The sequence below is a fragment of the Carassius carassius genome, chromosome 25 (genome assembly GCF_963082965.1).
Source record: "Carassius carassius chromosome 25, fCarCar2.1, whole genome shotgun sequence".
NCBI classification, from domain to species: Eukaryota; Metazoa; Chordata; class Actinopteri; order Cypriniformes; family Cyprinidae; genus Carassius; species Carassius carassius.
The window spans coordinates 9,169,547-9,192,676 of record NC_081779.1 but is presented as its reverse complement, the minus strand read 5'-3'; the positions used below and the strand labels follow the sequence as shown (position 1 = coordinate 9,192,676).

Below are 23,130 nucleotides of genomic sequence, written 5' to 3'. Positions count from 1 at the left end.
TTTTAAAGAATGAAGTGGGTGTGAGACGCAATTCTGCTGCTCCTTGGCCCCTTTCTAAAAAACTAAGTCAAGCTGGTAGCAGCTATGTTTGATGTTTCACATCCATCTTAAAAAACCCCAGTGGTCTCAAGGGGGCAAACCCCACCCGACACCATAAGAAACCCCCTACACCAGATGTGCTCTCATTACGAGCTTTCCCAAGGGGTCCACAATCCATCAACCCGTCAGCTCTTTTCCAAACCCATGGATAATGCTTGTCAGTATTTGACATTTTTAACATCACTGAGAAAGTCTTTCTCAAACTACTGCAAATATTTTGGCTTCAGGTGCAATAAAATATAAAAATAAATACTGCTCAGCATGCACATGTTTATATAAGAGAAGGGAGTATATTTCTGGAAAAATACATAAATCCTGATCAATTCTCCATTGCTGTTTTGGAGATGCCATGTAATAAAATCTTGTGTAAGAATTTAATCATGCCTGATATATGTGCTCTGAATACACTTGCCAGATGTGGAATGAAAACCAAAAATGCACAGTTAATCTGCCATGAAATTAGGGACCTGGATATGCCCTAAAATATATCAAATGGATTATGCTCAAATCATATTTTAACAGGTAGTTCATCAAACTATATTTTACATGTGCTGAACAAAATACCTGTAAGGTATTTTGGGTTGTTGCTCAGTGGAGTGAGTTAAAAGAACCAACACGTGTCCATGTTCATCATGAGAACCAACCAGCTTTTCATCTCAACTTGGCATGACGCTAATATCTCTAGATTCTTCTTTACAGCAGCAGGACAGATGTCTTTTTGGCTTAAGGAGCTTTTGATCTTGGTCTAACTGATCATTAGCATACAACCTCAGTCTAAACTACTGACCTTTAAGGGAAAATCAATGTTTGCTGGAAACCTGAGCATTAGTGCTCAATCTAAAACACATTTCTCAGGTTTTTTTTGTTTAAACTACTGACACCATGTGGTGGCAGTAGGGCTGCCATTTGGGGGATATATATATTAGAACAAATGATATCCCACCATCTTATTTACTGTCACTGTCTAACAAGAAAAAGGCAACTATACACTTGTATCAATAAACTTGACCTTGACTATAGTTCATAAGCCAAAATCAGTATACTGATAAAAATTTAAACTGATAATTTCCACTGATTTACCTCAGATCTGCTTCTGAACTTTGGCAGATTGTCAGTATGTGAAATGTAACAATAATGTTGAGATATGGGAAGTCAAGGCTATGGGTAAATAATTCACAGAATTTTTCGAGGTCTGGGGTTATGTGGAATCAATTTATGTATGCTATTTATAGTTAATCATGAATAATTGATTCATCCTGGTATGCTCTATAAAGGTTACAGATTTTCCCAAGATCTTTCTGAAGCCAACAACCTGAAAGTTTTCAGGACTAAGCTAAACAAGAAAAACTGCACAAGCAGAAATGTGATACCAGACGGATAGCAGGCTGTCACACTGTAATTAACCTGCATGTGTTGATTACATTTTTAATTAATTACATAAATGCCAACTGCAATCAAACTGCATATCTTCTACATGCCAGTAGTTCCTGTCAGGAGTATCTGATAACCAGTTTGTGCTGTGCAGTGATGGCAAGGAGGAAAGACTGAATGTGTTAAAGTTTAGATGCTGAATTCCTTCCCTCAACACCTCATTAGTATCACTAAAACAGGAGAGAAAACAGGTTTGAAAGCATTTTTAGAGTATGACTCCGTTTTAACTCACCATAACACTATTGACACTAAAAAGCTGCATGCAAATGAAAAACTACATACATTTTCATAAATATTAAAATAAATGTATTATTCTTTTATGTAAAGTATGGTCTTGGGATGGAAATATCTTATGTCTGGTGACTATAACTCACTGTTACTGTCAGATTAGTTCAGAGCTTGCCTCTCCATGAAACCTATAAAAGTCACCTCCTCTAACCTTTCTCTGATGGCTACACAAGTAAAATTCCAGACATTTTAGAGCATTCTGCAGTGCTCACTCTAGCCGGAGACAACCGTATATGAAACCTGGCCCCTGCAACAGAGCGGCGGGCAAGAAATTCAGATCTGAAGTTGAAGATATAATGGAGTTAAGAGCCAAACTAATTTGAGTTGTGTAGACTGACTGGCATTTGATTTTCAGCATGATAAATGTAACATTTTTATGTAAGACTTAAGAATTAAAATCTAAGTATACTCCGTCCCTAAATGCTGCCACTTATTTAATCAATATTAATAATCATGATTACAATATCAAGGGACATATTTTTGTCATAATTGCAGCAATACAATGAATTTAAATGAACCATTTAGCAGTGAAAAGCAAGCAAGCAGAGATGCTGACAAATTTTCACAGTGTAAATGTATTGCCACAGGATGGCAGCCAAGTGCAGTTCAAACCTGAATGATCAAAACATCCCGTTGTAATCCAGAAAGTGGGCACATGTGTTGCTAGAAAACACAGTCATCTTTGTGAATAGAATGAAAGCTTTGACAGAGCTAGGCACTAGCAACACCCTAGCAGCAGCAACAATGACCCTAAATGCAGCAAAAGTCACTTTGGATAAATGTGTGCCAAATGTATAAATGTTACATACTTTAAAGTTTCCTGAAATGGTCACAAAAGACTACACATGAAACAATGGATGAGGTTCATCCAGACTATACACCAGCATCCTGCTTTCCACAGTGAGATAAAGATGTCAGTGTACCAGAGGAAACTCTACCCTAATATAAAATATGTATGGCACAGAGAAACCATGCTTTAATAGTGGCAGAATCCTTATGTGTGCATAATGAAGATCAGAGGAACTAAAAGAGATAAGAGCACTGCAGTCCTGTGACTTCACCCTTGCCTAATATTGTGTGAGTGGGTATGGTTTGTTATGCACTCACTCACACACACACACACACACACACATAAACAAACTGCTGTGTTAGTCCTTTGCAACATGGCAGGGTCACACAAGGAACAGACTTACTGCAGGTTACTAGATATAAATATCTACACATATAATATATATATATATTTTAATTAAATATAAAAAAGTAGTCTGTAACATGCTTCTGAATGTGCTTTTCTGTAATAAATGTTCTACATGCTTTTAAAACCTGCAAGTACAATACATCCAGAAAGCCAGGGGTTGCTTTTTTTCCTCCTAAGCCAAAATACACTTTCTATCTAATATATGTATACATATATAGTATATTATACTTCGCAAACATAAGAAGCCAAAAAAGCAAGTCTGTTTTAAGCAGAACTTCAAAGGCACATCAGACACTTGCCAAGCAAGTAATACTCCTTGTACATAGTGGACTCTAAGCATTTTTGAAGACCTTGCTTCAAAAAGTATCTTTCATCATTGACTGCCATTCAAAAAGTTGCCATGTATTCTGACTAAAGGTGAAGTCACATTTACTGTTTTTTGGCAAAATTTCAAGGGCAAACTCTAGTTTCAATTTGAATCTACACTATTAGGTCTTTCACTGGTGGGCAAAATTTTCCCCCACGTGTTACATACGTCGCTGTCATTTTGACAAAAGACAAAAGGACTTTTTTGCCCACAAGATTTCACTGAATGTATGCTCATGATACTGTGCCTTGAATAAATGTTTTGGAAACCGCACATCATGAATGTTTCATTATATTATATTATACTTGGAAGTGAAAATTGTTTGCTGCATCTAAAAACACCTTAAAACTAATTCTCACATTGTTCCTTCAAGTTTTTTAGCTTAAAAAAATAAAAATAAAACAACTACATCGTTCCAAAAGGGGCCTTTTCCAGCTATGCCACAGAAGAACCATTTACAAGAACCTTTCAATTAACAGTTCAAAAAAAAAGTGTGAAGAACATTTTAAAAAATCTAATCCCGATTAGGCTCGATCAGTAAAGTATGGTCTTGGGCTCGATCAGACAAAATGGTTTTTGCAGTGAGAGGCACCTTTTTTAAATTATTTTCTATTGGCAGTGATCGTTTTACACACTGGACACCTTGTGTATCAACTGCCTCTTTTTATTTATTTGGGCCTAAAGAAACTTTTGAGGAATTGAAAGGTTCCATGAATGTTAAAGGTTCCTCATGGAACCCCAGATGCCAATAAAGAATTTTAATTGATAATTTTAATTGTGTTTTTAATTGCAGTATTCCTTTATGATTCCTCTGACCTGCAATGCGAATGATGGCTCTCTCTGCAGGGTCCAGGACATCTCCGGAGGCAGATTTGGAGCGTTTGATGCGCTGGTGTTTGGGGAGGTTCCATGGTAAGGTGTCTCCAGGAAAAGGTGAAGAGCTCAGGTCACTTGCACTTTCCTCTGATGCAGACCGTTCAAGTATCCGCCGGCGACCCCCTGACATGACCTGGGAATGGTGACATGGAGTGTTAGAGATCATTCAACATTAGTACAGCTGTCCAAAGTGTTTAGAGTCACTAGAAGACACTACAAAATTCACACAACTGTAGATATTATCGACTTTATTGTCATTTTTGAGAAAGATTATAAAATATAAGCCTACATATCAAAATCCCTCATGTCTATGGCATATTAGGAACCAAAGATATGTACTAGAATAACTGGAATTCAACAAATGAGCAAGAATATTATTTATAAATAAAACATTAAGAGACTGTATCACTTAAGTACAATCAAAATAAATACATCAATATGTATATTTCTATTGAAAGTGTGGAGCGGTATTTAAACTTAGCAGTAGCTTGTCTTCCGTGCATATAATCAGTGTTAATTAATTAGCAGATCCTTAACGTTTCTTCTCGAAAGCATGCTGCCTTTCCTGAAGAGGGCAGAAAACCTTGTCTAAGACTGATTTGAAGGTAATGAACTACTTACAAGTTACTAAGACAACGTGAAAGTGTTGTAAAGAGCATGTTTCAGTGGCCCCAAAGGAAGAAAATGAACGTCATTATTGTTAGTGGATCCAAAGAGACTTCAGACAGGAGTAAAATTCAGGGAGGTGATTTAGAGAGATTACAAAGTCAGCCAACACAACTTCTGTGACCTCTGCTGACCTGTGATGAATGTGAAAAGACTGGACCTACATTCCTTCTCAGTTGCAAAATATTTTTCAATAACACTCTTCTTTTGCATGCATTACAAAAATGCATGGCAGTTTAATGCAGTCTACCAGTCCATATATAGACACACTAGATTAATTTATGTTCTTTGCCATATTAAAATCCTTTGCTTAAATGCCTAAAATATAATGTCTAAATAAACTTTTATTATGTCCTACCATTCAAACATTTTGGTAATTCTTTATAAAGAATTGTATAAAATATATATATACATATATTCAAAATGAATAATCGTTCAGCTAGTACACCTTAAATTAAAAAATAATGACAGTAAAGACTAATTAAAGTAAAGATATATATTTAAAATAAATGATGTTCTTTTGAACTTTGTTCACCAAAGATTCCTGAAAAAAAATGCAACATGGTTTCTACAATCAGCCTATATTACGCAGCACGACTGCTTTCAACAATAATGATAAGAAATGATTTATGAGCACTGTATCAACATATTAGAAAGCTTTTTAAAGTCTGGAGTAATGCTGAAAATTCACAGAAAAAAAATAAAAGAACATTAGAACAGAAAAAAGACTTTGTAATATTCTTTCACATATTACTGTTTTTCTTGATCAAATAAATGCATCCTTGGTGAGCGTAAGAGACTTTTTTAACATTTAAAAAAATGTTAGCCAACTGAATTTTTTTTTTTACCTACGCTAAGCTGTTACATAATACTTCACAGACCACTGTCATTCACCATGGTAACACGGACACTGTCAGGTTACATGTTAGTCAATAGCGGAATGAACGCAATAACGACTTTAAACCACTTCAGCAGACTGACAGAAAACTGCAGCTGTTGCGTAGCCTATGTTTCTCGTGCGCTGTAAATTCAACCATTTTTCTGAGTTGGATTCTCGTCATCATTGCTCAGCAGTTTCAACAATGCGGCAAACACAGCAAGCATCCTTTCACAACTGCTCCATATCGGTACCGCGACTCTGTTTACAGCCCATACCCAGCATCTGTTCACCCTCCCTTCTGATCTGTCAACAAGCCAATGACAGTGTCGCCACCCCGCATTTAACGCGTCGCTAAAACGATGCCAAACTTACAGCGTCCTGTCTGCGAATAATACATATTCAGAAAGGCAGCCCGACTGCAAGATGCAGCTATATGAAGAAATGTACCTGCAGTGGAACTTACCGGGGAGGAATCCAACACGAGCGCGCCCTAGTTATGAAAGTCAAGTGATTATACTGCTGGATGCTCTGGTGCTGTTTGCCCATGGAGATGACGGTGCAAAATGCTATGAATGATCACAGCTAAACAGGGGAAAGGTGGTCTGATCTGATCTGATCCAACTCTGTGTTGCCCCTGTACAGCTTCAGTTCCACATAGTGGTGGAATGTCACTGCGTGTTTTGCACAATGCAATGATAGATCTGATTTATTTTGTGGGGGAGAGTTTATTGCCTCCACATGAACAAATGCTTCTCTGTTTAATAAACTATACAGTTGTGACCCAAAGTAATGCACCCCCAACTACCCCCTTAGTAGTGACTGAAACATTTGAATCTAAAATCAGTAATAATGTCAACAAAAATGTAGCTAACTAGATATTGCTTAATAGACAATAAGCAAAATAAACAAGAAAAAAAAAAGTAAATATCGACTTATTGTTCACAAAATGAGTTCCAATATAAAAATGAAGCATGTAAAGCATCCCACTAGCAACGCCAAGGTCCTGGGTTTGACTCCCAAAGAAAACACAAAATCTATATTACCAGGTGCTTTTAAAAGCACCTGTCAAGCTTATAATGAACAATTAAAAAACTATTTAAAAACATTTTTTATAAAAGAAACTGAAAGTAAAAGCTGTCATTTTTTAATTATTTTTTATTCTGTTTTATTATTATATGTTGAATATATTATAGAATAGAGAGAGTGTGTGGTAGTAAACTAACATTAACTTACAATGAACAAGACATTTGTTACAGTATTTTTTTAAACTAACACTAACTTAGATTAATAAATGCTTTTAAAGTATTTTTCAATGTTAGTCCAGTTTGTAATTTGTGTGTTACCAAATAAGGGTAATCAATAATTATGAATTGATAAATTATTTGTAGAATGCATTTTAATTATACATTTATGACTTCTAAATATATGATTATATGCATTTATTGATATGGACATGTGTGTCTGAAATAAAGTAAAGTTTAATATTAATATTAGTGGGGGGGATTATTAGTTGATTAGGCCTGAAAAAAAATCTGTCCAAAAATGTCTCTTTGGAATCTATAGGTCCTTAAATGTTTGTCACATTACATTAAAAGTCAAATTACTTGTTGATCAAACAGTATGTCTCTGTAATCAAATACATTTATATGCATCATCATTAAAGGTACTGACTTTATAGTAGCACAGTTGTCACATTTTGCAAGCAAATGTAGTTAACATGGCTCAGGCTTGACAACATCTTACATAACAGAAGCTTTTATACTGCTCAATGGCTGGACAGAAAAAGGGATAGTTGTGGCCATTGGCATGGGCCGGTTAAGGGAGGGGCTACTATTTAACAAAGCACCAGTCTCAGTGCCAGCTTCAGCCTAGTGCATGGTTGTTCAAACCAAGGTGGATAAATATAATGATAAATATAAAGTATTAATAATCATTCTAATAATTAATAATCATTTGTTTCTTCAGGTTGATGAACCAAGAATACATTCACAGCCCATAATAATCTATCCTGCTTTAATGAGCTCGAGCATTTAAAGCTGCAGGCTACATAACTGCAGCATGCTTATAATAAACAGAATGTCATTGTGCGTTTGTGTGGATGCTATAGTTACTATTATAGACATCTTTTTAAGATGTCAAAAATAAAAAATCAGAAATCATATCAGAGACAGAGCCATTTAAAATTTTTGTCCAATCAAACACTGAATGAAAATGTCCAACTGCCACCAATTAGTAACAGCAAATAACAAATCATGGTTCATAGCAACATATTAAATTAAATACTACTGGAAATAAAAATAAAAATAAAAAAGATGAACCAATAAATTTAAATAAAACTGCACTCTTCAAGCAACAGTAAATAATACAATAAGGTGTCTAAATAATAAAAGGTGTCTAAACTGATTTGTATGAAATGTTCATGAATTTTGAAACAAACAGATTCTCACCTGCTCAGCAGATGCAGAAGTCCCAGTACCAGGTGCGATGGTGACTTTCAGGTTCCGTCTGTTTCTCTTCCTCACTGTTGTAGAGGGCTTCTCTTCTTTCACTTCCTCCTTCTCATCTTTTCCCACCTTCTTTTCTTCCACATCCTCTGTCTTTTTCTCATGTTTTTCCTTTTCTTTCGTCTTCTGTTTCTCTTGAGACAGAGGGGTTGCCAGTTTGATCACCCCTGCGATCCCCTCATTAAGCAGTGCCGCAGATACACTCTTCTTGTCCTTTGGCTTCTTCTTCCGCTGAAAAAACAGTGAAATCAGCGTATTCATTTGAGCACTGTAATTAAAACCTGCAAAAAGAACCACCTTTCAAACATATGCAGGTTTGAATAATTTAAGCTGGATCAATGACAATTCTGAAAAGGCCACAAAAGGGTTATCAGTGAGTTTAGAGACTGTTCGGCTATATCTGACGCCCACTGCCTGGATCACACAAAGGAGTCCTTATGCGACAGCCTGTGACTGTGATTGAATCTGTCAGATGCACAATTAGAAGGCAATTTCTATTAGACAAATACGTTTTTAAAATAGAAAGTATGTACAAGAACATAATTCATGCTGGCTTTTTATTTAAATGCCTGAATCAGAGCATTGTAATAATCTAATGGCCATTACCAAATGAGATTGTAGGGTTTTAACATAGTACTTAAATCCAAAAAAGAACTGCAAGAAAATTTTGGAAAAGGTTTTTTTTTCTTCTTTTTTTTTTCTTTAAACTGGGTTATCACAGTACCCAGAATAAATGATTATGGCCACCATCATCATTTTGTTTACACAAACAAATCTAATTCTTAAACTTGATCTGCCTTTTCTCTCAGGCTGTAAGATAATGTCATTTGGATCGGGGGTTTTTTTCTCTGTCCACTTGGAGGACAGGGGAGGAAACAGCCTTTTGTTGTCCTATAACAGTGTGCAGAGACAAAAAAGCATTCATGCAGACAGAGCTACACAGGCCATCTCTGTCCGGCAGTGCATCATACTAGCATGAACACAGCAAGTCTGCACTGACACCTGACATATAGACTCAATAATCTATGTCTTATAAAGCAATTACAATCAGTTCATCAGTTATTGATCATAAGGAATAGTGCATGTACACCACTGTTTTACTGTGCCTTCATATACAGAGTAAACTGTAAGATTGTATTTTTACCTTCATATAAAATAATTTACCTTCAGTACTTAATTATTACACATTACTAAAATCAGTTATAGCAAAGCATTTTCCTACAATATAAAAAAAGGTTTTCGGATCACTGGAAAAGTTGCTGAAAACAAACCCTCTATAAAGTGTCGACAAATGGCTTTTCTAAACAATACTGGCCTCTAGAGACTGCTGGATTAAAAAAAAAAACATATTCAGAAGCCAGGCATATATTCGGAATGGCATGCCAGCATGCTAATACTGCGTTTTTTTTATTATGTACTTGAAAGAAGTCTCTTATACTCACCAAAGCTACATTAATCGATTAAAAATACTACAAAACAGTAATTTTGAGAAATATTCCAAATTTTAACAATTTAAAACCGTTTTCAATTTGAATCTATTTTTAAATTGTAGTTTATTCCGGTTATTGCAAAGCTTACAAAGTTTACATCACTTATAACTACAGTCTTGTGGGTCACATGACCCTTCAGAAATAATCTAATATGCTGATTTGGTGCTCAAGAAACATGTCTTGTTATTGTCAACGTTGAAATCAGTTGTGCTACTTAATGTTTTGGAGGGAATCCTTGTAACATGCTACAGATTTAAACCTTTACCATTACATACTGCTTCAGATACATAGTAAACATGGTAAAATTATAGTATGTAGTGTTTTTGATGTAGTATAGAGTATGCTTTTATTCCATTCTGAGCATAACTGAGAATTTACACTACACATTTCTGCTGGGAAATGGACAAAATTTGGGTTATATGAGTGCGCTGTATACGAATATCATATCAGCATCATTATCTTGATAATAGAGTGATGACGTACCTGGCTCTGGTGTTTTGTCTTTGACTGTTTCTCCATGGCTGGAACAGAAACAGAGTATTAAATTAGGCAAAGGAAGTGCAAGTGGAGGATATTAAATTATGAGATCTGCCCACCCCAAATACTAAATATAAATGAACAACAGCAAAAACTTCTCAACTGTGTGTCATGATATTAATTGAAACATTCACAAGGAGGATTGTGTATTTGTTTTGTTTTTTTTGGATGTAAATATATATATAAATGTGCTGGTATGTAGTATGTAGGTTAAAATGGTGTAGAACTGTCCAAACCTGTCACAGTAATCATTCTAACAGCAAGCCTGAGCCTGCTTTAAACTTTGACCCTGGATCTCATAAGAAACTAGTCTTGTTATGCGAACTGCTGTTCCACTCTTTCAGACCCTCCAATGTTTCTTTTAAACACATGGCTGCCACATTTGTGGAAACCTATGAGAATGTGTTTCATTTATGTGTTTCATCCAATTTCACAACCATCACTTTGTGGTCTCGAAACAACTTTCTCAATTGGGTCTTTTTAAAGCAATTCAGATCTTGGTTTGAAAAGACTGCTATTGCGTAACATCCCAGGGAACATTTAATTAAGGGATACTGCTTGACAAATAGTAAACTGTGATTAGAGGATTCAGCACACTCCTTCAGATGACGTCGAATAAGAATACATGACAGTGAACACACAACTCGACCAGTTTTCCATCCTGTGCGCACTAAAAGCAGCCAGTCATGGAAAACCAGTTGTTTCCACTGTAAAAACAATTTATTTTTTTCTTCCTCAAACTCTCTAAAAGTACTACTGATCTGGAAAGAGCTTAAGAACTGATTCCAGACAGCTGAGTGAGAATAAAAGCAGCTGTATTACCTGAGAGGTATCTCTCCAGAGGGGAGGAGGAGCTATGGCTTCCCCAGCAGCAGAAGAACAAGCTCCAAACCAGGACGGTGGCCAATATCAACACAATCACCCAGAGCACCCGGGCCGGAGATGGGTACACCAGGGCCCAATCTTGCAGCGCATCCATACTTAGCCACTTTTCCTTTTTTTCCCCTCTCTGTCTACTTTCTTCTCTTCTAGCTCCAGTGGCTGCTTCTCAGTGGCAGATGGACAGCAACCGTGCAAGGCCACAACCCACGTCAGCTCTGGAGGAGTGCGTATACAAGTGTGTGTGTTTTCTTCACTGAGCCAAGCAGCACTCACAACCCTGCCTGGAATATCCAGCAGCCACTCCCAGAGCAAAACATTTCTCTCACACACACACACACACACACACACACACACACACCTTCGTTTCACCCGGCTCCGAGACCTGTTGGTTAATGGTAGGTATAGTGGCAAAAAAATGCACCTGAGGCACTTTAAAGCGACAACGAAGTTCACTTACTAGGTGTGCACATATAAACACTGAGAACAGGAAGATAATGTAAACAGTGCCCTTAAAATGTATTTGGACACTTTAGTCACACTTTAGTCACACAAAAGAGATCTTGATGGGAACTGATTACGTACATCCAGTTAAAAAAAAAAAGACAGTAGGATTAGTCATTGCTAAAATGGCTGAGAAAAGTGAAGTTAGTTCTGAGAAGTTCTCTAGAACCATTTTCACATTTGTGTGACTTCCATGTTTAAACACTAAGATTCTCTTAAAAAAAATTAAATTAACATTTTAAGATTCACTTAAAAAAAAAAAAGCAGCATTAACAATTTATATAAGAAACATTATTATTTGTTAAAAATTGAGAACCAAATCAGCATATCAGAATGACTTCTGAAGGATTATGACAGCTAAAAATTATATTTTGTCATTAAAGCCATTATAAAATATAGTATTAATCTAATAGTTCTTTTAAATTATCATAATTTTTCACAATATTGCAAATTTTACTGTATTTTTTATCAAATAAATGCAGTCTGGGTGAGCATAGGAAAATAAATTAATTAAAAAAAAATGAAATTCCAATGTTTTGAACGGTAGTGTGGATCCATTACAGTCTCTATTTTCTTTTATGAAAAGAACAAATTGATCAGCTTCCAGGAAACATGCACACAGTAAGCATTTTGTCCGGACTTTGGATAAAATATAAAAATAACCAAAGGAAAATCTGTCATTCAGAGGAAGCTGGTCATTTATGAGTCACAACAGGATCTTTCCATCTTGGTTAACTGCTTTGACACCACACACCCTGTTTTTTCAACCTCTGGCCCAAAATTACCTGGTCCCCCAAAATCAAACACAGATGCCCAACATCCTTAGGTTTTGGCTTGTAAACACACTGGAAAATCAAGGCGCCTTTAAAGAGATGATGATCAGTCAGGCACTGACTGGTTTGTGGCAGTCTTTGGTGAGCAGCCAGACAATGTTGGAAAAGTTAGTCACTGCTGCCACCTAGTGGATGAAACATGAGCTGAGACATTGCTTCTGCATATCCTTGCCATTACTTATCACCAGTCTTGATACAGGACTTCCACACTTTGTGACCTATGAATTTCAAACCCTTTTTCATTCATTTCTGTTGACTGTATACTTCACTTTGATTACATTTTTAGAAGATTGCTCTTAGAAGAAGTAGTGTCTAAACAAAGAAATGCTGTTGAATGGTTTTCTATTAACAGTTCTAAAGTTTGCAGGAAGTAAGACTTGTTCTTCTTGTTTTTTGTTTGTTGGAAAAATAACTTAGATTGTTCCAAAATGTTTTTCAAATAAAGGTTTTTATTTTTCCATGCACAACTGTTTTCAACACTGAGAATAATAAGAAATGTTTACTGAGAACAAAATCAGCATATTAGAATGATTTCTGAAGGATCATGTGAGACTGAAGACTGGAGTAATGATACTGAAAATTCAGCATTAAATGAATAAAACACATTATAACCAAATATATATAAATAGAAAACATTTGTTTTAAATAGCAATATTTCACAATATTGCTGATTTCACTTGGTGAGTGCAAGAAATTTCTTACGGACCCTGAACTTTTGAACTTTTAGCAACAGAAACTTCCAGGACCTTTTCAGATGTTTAATTTCCATTCTCTTTTCAGGCCTGAAAGTAACTTATCAAATTCTCTAATATTTTCAGGACTGCAGGAACCCTGAGTGTCAAATAAAAAGCATGAGTGTTAAAAATAAATAAAACAGAAAGACTGTTAAAATACTTACTAAACATTTTTTTCCTGTGAGTTTAAGTGGTCTCACATGACAAACATCGCCTTAAATGAACAATGTCTTTAAAGATGTAACAATAGTAGAACCTTTTTGGAAACAATCCTTATTATTTGCTCCTGATAATGACACGCTTCACCTTTAACCATTAAAGATTCCAAAAGTGTTTCGTAAGATCCTTGAAAATGTGTTCATTGTCATGTTATGATGTTCAAGACAATGACTCGCATTAGGGAAAAGAAAAATGTCCTTTGAAATTACACTGAACTGGAATAATTAATAAAGTCTTGCCTGGTAAATTACTTCCTTCATGCAGAATATAGAAAATTCACGGAAACATCCCAGAACTCCGGAGCTCTTGTCATGCTGGAAATGTCTCCATCAGTCTTTTGGAAAATGCTCCTAATATAAAATGTGACTAAATAAAAGATGGTTAGTTAAATACTAAGATGAGGTTGAGGAGTAAGTTGATCCGCTGTTTGAAGTCTAATAGAAGCCAGTGTCTTGAGCCCCCCAGTTCGGTGTCTAGGAAGGAAATGGAGGATCATTAGTGACATCAAAGATGCAGCATATACAGCAGAAGTTTGCTCGATTTTCTTCTATTAAGGGTTTGACATATTTTAAGTGGCCAAAATCTTCAGACTCAAGCAATGTCTCCAAAGTGAATATCGAGCAAAATGCAGGACGAGATATATGACTTGAATTACTTCACTGATTTAAAATCTGATTATTCAGAAATTACACAGCCTGGGCTTTGATTCAGGCGTGTGCATGATATTCTGGGGAAATGTACATTAGCTAATGTTCAGTTAAGAGACAAATGCTTCAACGTTTCAAAGCACACTCATTTTATGATGCTAATGATTCCAATGAGGCATGGCTGAAGGAAAAAGGGTCCGCCTGAGCACCCTGTGAGTCCAGTACCTCGTTCCTGCTGCTGTGGCTGATCTTCTTCTCGATGTTCATGGCCAGCATCTGACTGCGGAACGACAGGCTCTTGGTCTTCTCGATCACCTGCTGATACGGCGACACAGCGTTGTTGCCCATCACCACGTGACCCTGAGCAGAAAACACTCATCAGGGAGGAGCAGTGAACCGTTTTAGACTTTAAAAGAACACCCGCATAAATTATTAAAGAACATTTCCGAGTATTACAATGAAAAAGTAAAGCCTTTAGAGGTTTTAGGGATTCAGCATCACTTTGGGTTTTTCTGAATTACAGCTCCTATGCTAGCTTACATCAATCTTAGGCAACATTAACAAACACACAAACAAAAGGCAAGAAAACTAAAACTAGGCATGTCCTTTTAAACACAATTTTTTTTAGAGAAATAAAAACAGGTCGACGAATCGATGCGCATATTTTGCGTCGACGTATTTTTTGCGTCTACGTCATCGATGACTTCGACGCGTTGTCCCAGCCCTAGTTAAGATTAATGTTATTCAAGATTAATAAATGCTGTAGATGTATTGTTTATTAGTTCATGTTAACTACTCTAGTTAACTAATATTATCAATCAGGACCCTATTGTAAAATGTTACCAAAAACCAGAGGGCGAGTAACTTTTGGGTGAACTATCACTTTAAGGGATTATATTCATCTTGTGAATCTAAAAAAGAAATGACAAATACCTTTCAAATGTAAGACTTATTTCATAAAAGTAAAATTGCTCTAGGCCAGGGGTTGGCAACCTACGGCACGCGTGCCAACAGTGGCACGCAGAGGGATAATCGCTGGCACGCAAGCAATAAGGAAAACTGTATAATGACGTACAGTTTGATGTAATAACTTCTCATAGTCACACAGCCTGTTAGGAGCTACAAATACTATTAAAGTGTGAGAATTAACTTGCATGGATGCACGTGCAAACACTGCACATACTAGGTGCTTCAGATCAAAGCCTCGGTCTAACAGCACTCGTCAATGTCAAAATGACTGAGATGGCCAATCAGATCAAAGTAGGCGGGGTTTACTGTTCACAGAAGCAGAGCGCGAAGCGTCAGTTTAACGTTAAAGAGAGTGAGGTAAGATGAAGCTGCAAATCAATTAACATTAGTCAACTTTTAATAATACGTTTTACCATAGAAATGTTAAATGACCTAAAGCTATATCCAGTGATGAAAAATTTTCTGAAATATGGCCATTTTGAGAGAAAGAAAGTGGGGGGGGGGGTAAATTGTCTCTCTCTGCAGACAATGAAGCGATTTTGCCCCTTTGTTGTTGAGAAATATAATGTAGCGATTCAGTATCGATTAATAAAAGTAGCGTGACAACACTCTGAATGCTACTTTTTGCACAGCACGATCTCAGATCTCTGTGTGCGAGTGGTGTGTGTTGTGTGTGTGTGTGTGTGTGTCTGTGTGTGCACGTTCATCAATTAAAGCAGTGCATTAACGTTGATTAAACGTTAAAAAAACAATGAAATAAAAAATTGTGTATGTAACGTTTAAATACAAAATTATATCGGGGTGTGTGTGGGGGGGGGCTGTGTTGGCACAGTGGTTAACCATAAAAATAAAAAATGGCACGTCATGCCGAAAAGGTTGCTGATCCCTGCTCTAGGCTATGTGCACCTTAGTTAAACAATGAACAAACAAACAGCCCACTTTCACTGTCGGAAGGAGTCTATTGCATCTCAATCTAAGGGTCTTTGTGTTCGGACATGTGTTCTGCACCGAAGAGCTCGCTCACCAGTTTGGAGTCAATTTTGGCATCCAGTCTGGCATTGCGGATCAGGTTTACGATCCATCTCTCGGCCTCCTCTGGGGTCATATTCAGCTTATCTGCCAACATGCTGCCCAGAGACATGAAGAGCGATGGGTGAGAGGGACAAAATGAGAAATGCAGACATCGCCTGAGGTCCACAACAAGCTGTAGCTCTCGTCATGATAAAAATCAATCGGTTTGATGAACAAAAGCTGATGAGGAATTAAGTCGCACCACCATCTCTACGTGAAAATAACAGGACTCACGGCACAAACAGCGATGTTCAAAGGAAATGTTAACAAACATCAAAATAACATCTGTAACAAAGTTATAACAGTTAACTAGAACCATAAAACATTTGTTACTTGAAATATTAACTGATATAAATATATCTTTGTATCTTTATGTACTAAAATAACTAAAAAAAAAATAATAAAAAAAAAATATATATATATATATAAAATCTGTATTAACAAGTAAAAAATTAAAATTACAATGAAACCGAAGATAGAAAAAATAAAACTAAACCATTAAAGGGTTAGTTCACCCAAAAATGAAAATTATGTCATTAATAACTTACCCTCATGTTGTTCCAAACCAGTAAGACCTCCGTTTATCTTTGGAACACAGTTTAAGATATTTCAGATTTAGTCCGAGAGCTCTCAGTCTCTCAAGTCCGAGAGCTCTCAGCTCTCAGAGCTCTCAATTTTAATTTTTGGGTGAACTAACCCTTTAATGATCCTAAAATAACACTGATCTGTAAACCCACTGCTGCCTGAGTACATCTATCACAATCTTTAGAATGTACACTATTGTGAAGTCGCTCAGCTTTTGTCAGATTTGGTGGGTGTCCATTGATCCTGGCTGCGTGGTGAATCTTCGCAGGGCGCTACGCTCTTTTCACAGCGCTAAGAGGATAAGCGCACACTGGTTGGTCTATCAGGATTCCTCCTGGGAGGCGGCACTACCTGATGCTGATGCACTGATGGATCCGGCAGAATGTCTCGAAGATGAACAGTCGTGCATTTTCAATGAAATCCTCCAAGCAGGCCACCAAGAAGAAATCGTTCACCAGCACCTTGAAAAGAATAAAATCCATTCAAATGATCTGCTTTGAAAGTTGTATAAGCGTTATTGATGTTCCACTGAAAGGCCTTGAGTGAATTATGTATTTTTAAAAAGTATGTTTAAAATTATAAATAAACTGAATTTGATATTATATATATATATATATATAAAGTATAAATGGCATTTAAGAGTAAATTAAGACTTTACATTTACTAAACTTTACCAATGAAGCTGGTAATTTCTCCACACAAACAGAAAAAAAAACTGCTTCGAAAAAAAAAAACTTAAAAAAAACACCAAGGCTACATTTATTAGATCAAAAATACATTAAAACAGTAATACTGTGAAGTATCAGTACAATTTAAAATCTGTTTTCTATTTTATCATATTGTAAACTACTCCTTTGATGAAAAAGCTAAATTTTCAGCAGCAATTCCTTCAGCCTTCAGTGTCACATGATCCTTCAACAATCATTCTAATAGGCTGATATCATTCTGTTATGCAGATGCTCAAAAAACTAATAATAATAAAAAAATATATATAAAAAAATATATAATAATATATATATATATATATATATATATATATATATATATATATATATACATACATATATACATATATATACATATATAAATAATTGAATTTACCCCCAATAGATCTTTTTTTCTTCTAGTAAAAAATAACAAATTAAATAAAAACACTCTTTACTTTTGCTGAACCTAGATCAGCATTTATAAACAAATTCCTAGACATAAACTGAAACTGGTGAAAGGCAGAGGAGATTTTTTTTTTTTACAGGTCTGAATGCTGAACGCTCCCTCTGGCCCAACTAGGCCACGTCTAAGAGAGGAGCTGACTCATAGCTGTAGGTCTGAAAACTGACAGCAGAAACGCCTTGAAAAGCCTAGTAGGAAATAGCAGTAAATTACAGTAGACAGGGATTTTCAGTGAATGAATGGACCAGTGGCTCCAAGCAAAGCACCCATCAATGCTCATCTCCTACTGATTCTAACAGAGGGAAGCAGTGTACAGAGGGAATAACAAGGATGACAGCCCTGATAACAGTGTTATACACACACAGTGGAGGATGAACCTTACCGACTCACACTCTCTCAGTTTTTTCTGAGCGCTGTCGAAATCAAAGTTAACGTAGAGGCACTCCACAAACTCCGTGATAGGATCCTTGTAAGTGTATGATTCCTGTTGAGAGAGCAAAAAGAGAAGGAAACATTAATCTCGTGTTAATTTGACAGCAAGTGCTAAAGTCATGGGTATAAAATGTGGCAGCGCCCCAAGAAGCACTCTGAGGACTACATTTAAAAGAGACACTAATTCACTCTGAATCAATACTTAAAAGGAAGCACATCTAGTATGAATGTAATGGAATGCAACGGCGCTTGTCGAGCTAGGAACCTCAAAAGAGATTCTGTAAGCTCATTCAGCCGAACCATAAAGAGGATCTCACAACAACCCAAACTGAAATAAACTCTTTCAACTCAGATGCTCCTGTCATAAAAACACTGCTGTTGTGTGCATATTAGCATGCGTGATCAAGGGATGGTTAACCAGCTAGTTTATCTACTTCTGAAAAATCTGAAAGCATCATACAGTAGTGTGGTCCACACGATTTGACAATCAATAAATGCAGCGAAATCTACATTCAACATTGAAACATTTGTGAAATCACATTATACAATTTGTTCATATATGCCTAACAAACATTATCGTATCATATCTGGTTAGTGTTTGGCTGGCATGACCCTTAACCCGAGTAAATATATACCCACTAGTCATTTAGGCAATCCACTGTCTAGTTAAATTTGCAGTCATCCTGCTGACCTGTTGGATGACCTTGACCAGATCTTTGAGGACCTGTCGTCGCTTTCTCACATCTTTGTTGGTGATTACGGCCGTGGTCAGGTAGCGCAGAATGTGAGGACACATGGTCTGAATAGCATTCAGGTACCTGAAAAACAGACGGTTTTATAAAATACTTTAGAAAGTAGTGTTCAAAGACTTGGGGTCGGTACAAAAGATTTATATTAATATAATTGTTATAATTGTGTCTAATAAATAATTGTTGTTCTTTGAACTTTTCTGTAATCATTAAAGAAAAAAAAACGACAAAATAAATAATATATATTAGGGCTTCACGATAAATCGTCAAAGTGCTCAGACCGAGCGGCGTACATTACATGGTCATGCAAACAAGCACTGCTCCCCCCTAAAAAAGTTAACATGTTCAAGAGCAAATCTCATTAACTGCGAATTTTCCAGCTACCCTCTCTGAAGTAATTGTTACAAAAACAACTCACACTTCTTGGGTTGAAGGTGTCATAGAATGCAAAAATCACTTTTATAAGGTTTATTTGAACACAGTTGAGTTGCCGCAGTGTGTGAAAACAACTAGCCTATAATGGTAAAAATTCCCACAACCACAAGCTCTTGATGCTCCATCAGGGTTGCCAGGTTTTCACAACAAAACCTTCCCAATTGCTACTCAAAACCCCCATCAAAAATCACATTCCGGTGGGGTAAAATACATGTTTTTGGTGGGATTCCGCTGGTACAATTCACATCTCCATTCTTTAATGAGCAATTTGAGAGTGCTTGTTATAGCGGAAAAGGGGATTTCTGTAATCGTACTCACTGGGGCTGATAGAGGAACAGCTCGATGATGTTGTCTCTGCCTTTGGGGTGGTTAAAGAAGACAAACAAAGACCAGTGTATGAGCCACGTCCTCTGCTGTAGCGACTGAAGAGGAGAACTCACAGACTGAACAGAGGCAGGAAAGAAAAACATGATTTAATTAAAAAATGTCTACACTGCTTCAGTCTTACTTATGTCATACTGTTGAAGCTACAAGCAAAGACTAGCAAAGCAAACAAGGCTGCAGTAAACCCACTGGCATCCATCTTTGACTTCACTGCAAAAAGAAAATGCCGAGCATTTACTTCTAGGAGCTGATGCAATGTAAATGTCACCCAGGTCAATTTTTGTGTATAGTTGATCTAATGCCCGACGTCTGCTAAAGGACTGTTTTATCTGAGCTCAAAGGAACATGGGTGGTCCAGCAAATGACCATGTGGGAAGGATATTGGATTTCTCCAGCTGATGAAATACAGCCGCAAAAGCTTCTATTATACAGGGAGACAGAGGTTTAAAGGATGCCAGACAGACATACATTGTTGTCGATGGTCTCTCGTAATCGTGTCAGGTCCTCCATGGCTGCCTCCCAGTTCTGCATGAGGATCTCGGACGCCAGTTTGCCCCACAGAGAGCTCAGAGCGTTCCTGTCCGTGGAGGGAACCTGGTCATGACAATGAGACATTTGATCAGTATCAATTTCTCTGTTATTTTTCACAGTGAAATTTCTCTCTGATATATTGTTGCTTTAGCATTGATGTTAAATGAATTGTCATTTCTCTACTGGTTTACGACACAATATTAAACCTACATCTCTGAATATTCAGCAGTCATACTCGTGAATCTTCAGTTTCACATAAATCTTTAGAAATCATTCTAATATGCTGATTAGGTGCTCAAGAAACATTTGTTATTACAATTAATGTTTCATTTATTTTTCTGGATTCCTTGATGAATAAATCATTCAAATGATCAGCTTTTATTTGAAATGAATCAATATAATATATCCTAGCTGAATAAAAGTATTAATTCCTTGTGAAAATTAATACTCTAAACTTTTAAAAATAAATATATTTTTATTTATAATAATAAAAAAGTCAGACGTACCCTAGTATCAACAAAGCTATTTTTAAAACATTTACAATGCATAATACTTTTGCTTATGTTCGCTTAATGACCTTTATAAACATCCAAAGGTACTATTTCCAATTGTTTGTTTCCAATTGACTTTACAAATCAAATGAACCAACACAAACAATACCACTTACAAGCACACGGAAGAAGTAAAGATACTCTGCGGCCCCTGAGTAGTTGCCACACTCATACTGGAACTTAGCATAACGGTAAAGCGTATCCAAATATTCCTGACGAAACTGAGGGAATAAACAGATGGAGCTCATCACTTATGGAATTAAATATTCAACGATGCAATAATCTGTTGATTAGCTTCCCTGAAAATAAAAATTGGATAAGGATAACTGGTTATAGTTGTGAAACTTACACCATGTTTGTCTGCTAAATATTCAAACAGCATCCTCCCATCTCTAAGAAAAAGAAAAAATTGCATGGTAGTGGTGACTGCATATGTTAAGATGCTTACATAATAGCCAATAAAAATCAAACAGAAATGATATTTCACAAAGCAGTAATGATGACAGAAAACCTGGTGGACTGCATCTGTCTCTGAGTTTCTGGATCTTCAAACATCTTAACAATAGGCTCAGTTTCAGACTGGAGCTGCTTCAGCTGGGCCACCACTGTGGTTCTTTTCTCCCTTAATGCTGCAGAATACAATTAATGCAATATGCATGCAGTGTATAGTACTGCACTCTATTTGACGTGAAAATCTTCACTATAGATCTGGATATAATTTTATTTAATTCTATAACCGGTGTATATTTAGGCAGAAAGGGAAAAACACTTACAGTGTGGAATTTCTTTGTCAGAATTGAGGTTCTTGTATACATCCATGGCAAAGTCCACCATGTTAGTTTCGCTGAGAAGATCCAGCTTCCCTTGGAGAAGTTCTTTCTCATTGTAGATCTGAGAAGACAATAAACAATAGATTTAATAGATCAAATAGAAGAACTCTACAGCAAAAAAAAACATGATTTTTACATTAAAGTGCTACCGGGTTAGGTTTAGGGGTAGGTTCAGGTTTAGTACCTAGTAATTAAATAGTTAATGTAATTACTATAATAAGTAACGTTACATAGTATGTACATGAGGAACAGGACAGTAAAATAAAGTGCTACCGATTACATTTATATTGTCATAAAGTAACATTTAGTACTGTCGTTGTACCAAGTGATGGTCCCCTACAGTAATATAGTATTTTACACATAACACAATAATTAATAATGACCTTGTTTACGTATTTATTGTAGTATGGTTCTTTAAAGAACGCCATGGTATTAGAACACAATAACAGTTTGACCAAGTGTAGAAACACAAAGAGTTCAGAGCTACAGAATACGAATTTAAAGTTGTTATGTCAACAATAAAAAGAAATACGTATTTATTGCAAATGTGTCATTTCTGTTTGATATCAGATACAAAAAAAAAAACACTTTTTCCAGATCATCTGGCTATTCGACACACGTGGCGCAGACCATTTAGCGACGACTATAGCAATTCAATAAAACCGAAGATCAAAGCATATACTTTACACTACTGTAATTTATAAATTACCTCCTTGACAGAGAGAAATTCCAGCAGCGGAAAGACCAAATGCCGGTCTAAAAAATGTGCAATCTTGGTGGTCAAATCGTACTCCGCCATTTTGGAAATAAAAAGAGCCTTTAAAAACTTTATTTAAACAGTAATAAGAACAGTGACCTGCTGCACCCTGTTTTTGTCCGCACCCCACAAGCACTGTTAGCCAGACAAGACTGGTTGGAAAATTTAACTTCCTCTTAGTTGATAGTTTGGTACTGGTTATTGTTTCTGCAAAACTATAGCAAATTCATATGGGATCTGCCTTCATCTTTGTGGCATTTTAATTTCTTGTTTTAATGACCATGGTATAATTAACTGAATGCTGGGTCAATCATTTTATGCAGTAAATTATTATACATTTTAGCCATTTAAATATTTTTACAAAGCAGTATACCAGATTCAAAGAAATGGTGAACCTCTGACACATACTTATAACCTGATTATTTACATAGTAGAAAGTTTAGCATGATGCATATGTGACAGAGTTGTACATATAGCCTACAATATACAGGTGCATCTCAATGAATTAGAATGT

The 23,130-nt window shown here is 36.2% G+C and overlaps 3 protein-coding genes across 3 annotated transcripts in view; all 3 read right to left on the bottom strand.

The window, feature by feature from the left end:
- The window catches only part of LOC132104123 (plectin-like), an 85,977-nt gene extending 81,573 nt beyond the window's left edge, over positions 1–4,404 (bottom strand). The window contains exon 1 of the mRNA XM_059509355.1: positions 4,200–4,404. Coding sequence (XP_059365338.1) covers positions 4,200–4,389 — 190 coding nt within the window. The 5' untranslated portion in view covers positions 4,390–4,404. The remainder of the gene's footprint in view (positions 1–4,199) is intronic.
- A 387-nt stretch (positions 4,405–4,791) lies between these two features.
- LOC132104867 (probable serine/threonine-protein kinase irlF) lies at positions 4,792–11,534 on the bottom strand. The gene is made up of 4 exons (XM_059510391.1): positions 11,159–11,534; positions 10,283–10,320; positions 8,253–8,540; positions 4,792–4,824 (listed from the first exon to the last, which is right to left on the bottom strand). Exons 1-4 carry the CDS (start codon positions 11,313–11,315, stop codon positions 4,792–4,794), a joined length of 516 nt encoding a protein of 171 aa, XP_059366374.1. The 5' UTR covers positions 11,316–11,534.
- Positions 11,535–13,647: 2,113 nt separating this feature from the next.
- Positions 13,648–22,705, bottom strand: LOC132104115 (eukaryotic translation initiation factor 3 subunit E-B-like). The gene is made up of 13 exons (XM_059509344.1): positions 22,569–22,705; positions 21,803–21,920; positions 21,541–21,658; positions 21,379–21,421; positions 21,146–21,250; positions 20,416–20,541; positions 19,882–20,006; positions 19,071–19,197; positions 18,330–18,431; positions 17,129–17,238; positions 16,146–16,248; positions 14,378–14,512; positions 13,648–13,978 (listed from the first exon to the last, which is right to left on the bottom strand). Exons 1-13 carry the CDS (start codon positions 22,656–22,658, stop codon positions 13,940–13,942), a joined length of 1,341 nt encoding a protein of 446 aa, XP_059365327.1. The 5' UTR covers positions 22,659–22,705; the 3' UTR covers positions 13,648–13,939.
- Positions 22,706–23,130: the final 425 nt, after the last annotated feature.

Coding starts and splice junctions, on each gene's coding strand:
- LOC132104867 (XM_059510391.1), bottom strand. CDS start 11,315: ATGGATGCGCTGCAAGATTGGGCCCTGGTGTACCCATCTCCGGCCCGG. Junction 10,321..11,158: donor TCTGGAGAGATACCTCTCAG/GTAATACAGCTG, acceptor TTTCTGTTCCAG/CCATGGAGAAACAGTCAAAG. Junction 8,541..10,282: donor AGACAAAACACCAGAGCCAG/GTACGTCATCAC, acceptor CTGTTTTTTCAG/CGGAAGAAGAAGCCAAAGGA.
- LOC132104115 (XM_059509344.1), bottom strand. CDS start 22,658: ATGGCGGAGTACGATTTGACCACCAAGATTGCACATTTTTTAGACCGG. Junction 18,432..19,070: donor TGGTCAAGGTCATCCAACAG/GTCAGCAGGATG, acceptor CTCTCTCAACAG/GAATCATACACTTACAAGGA. Junction 17,239..18,329: donor AACTGAGAGAGTGTGAGTCG/GTAAGGTTCATC, acceptor ATTCTTTTCAAG/GTGCTGGTGAACGATTTCTT.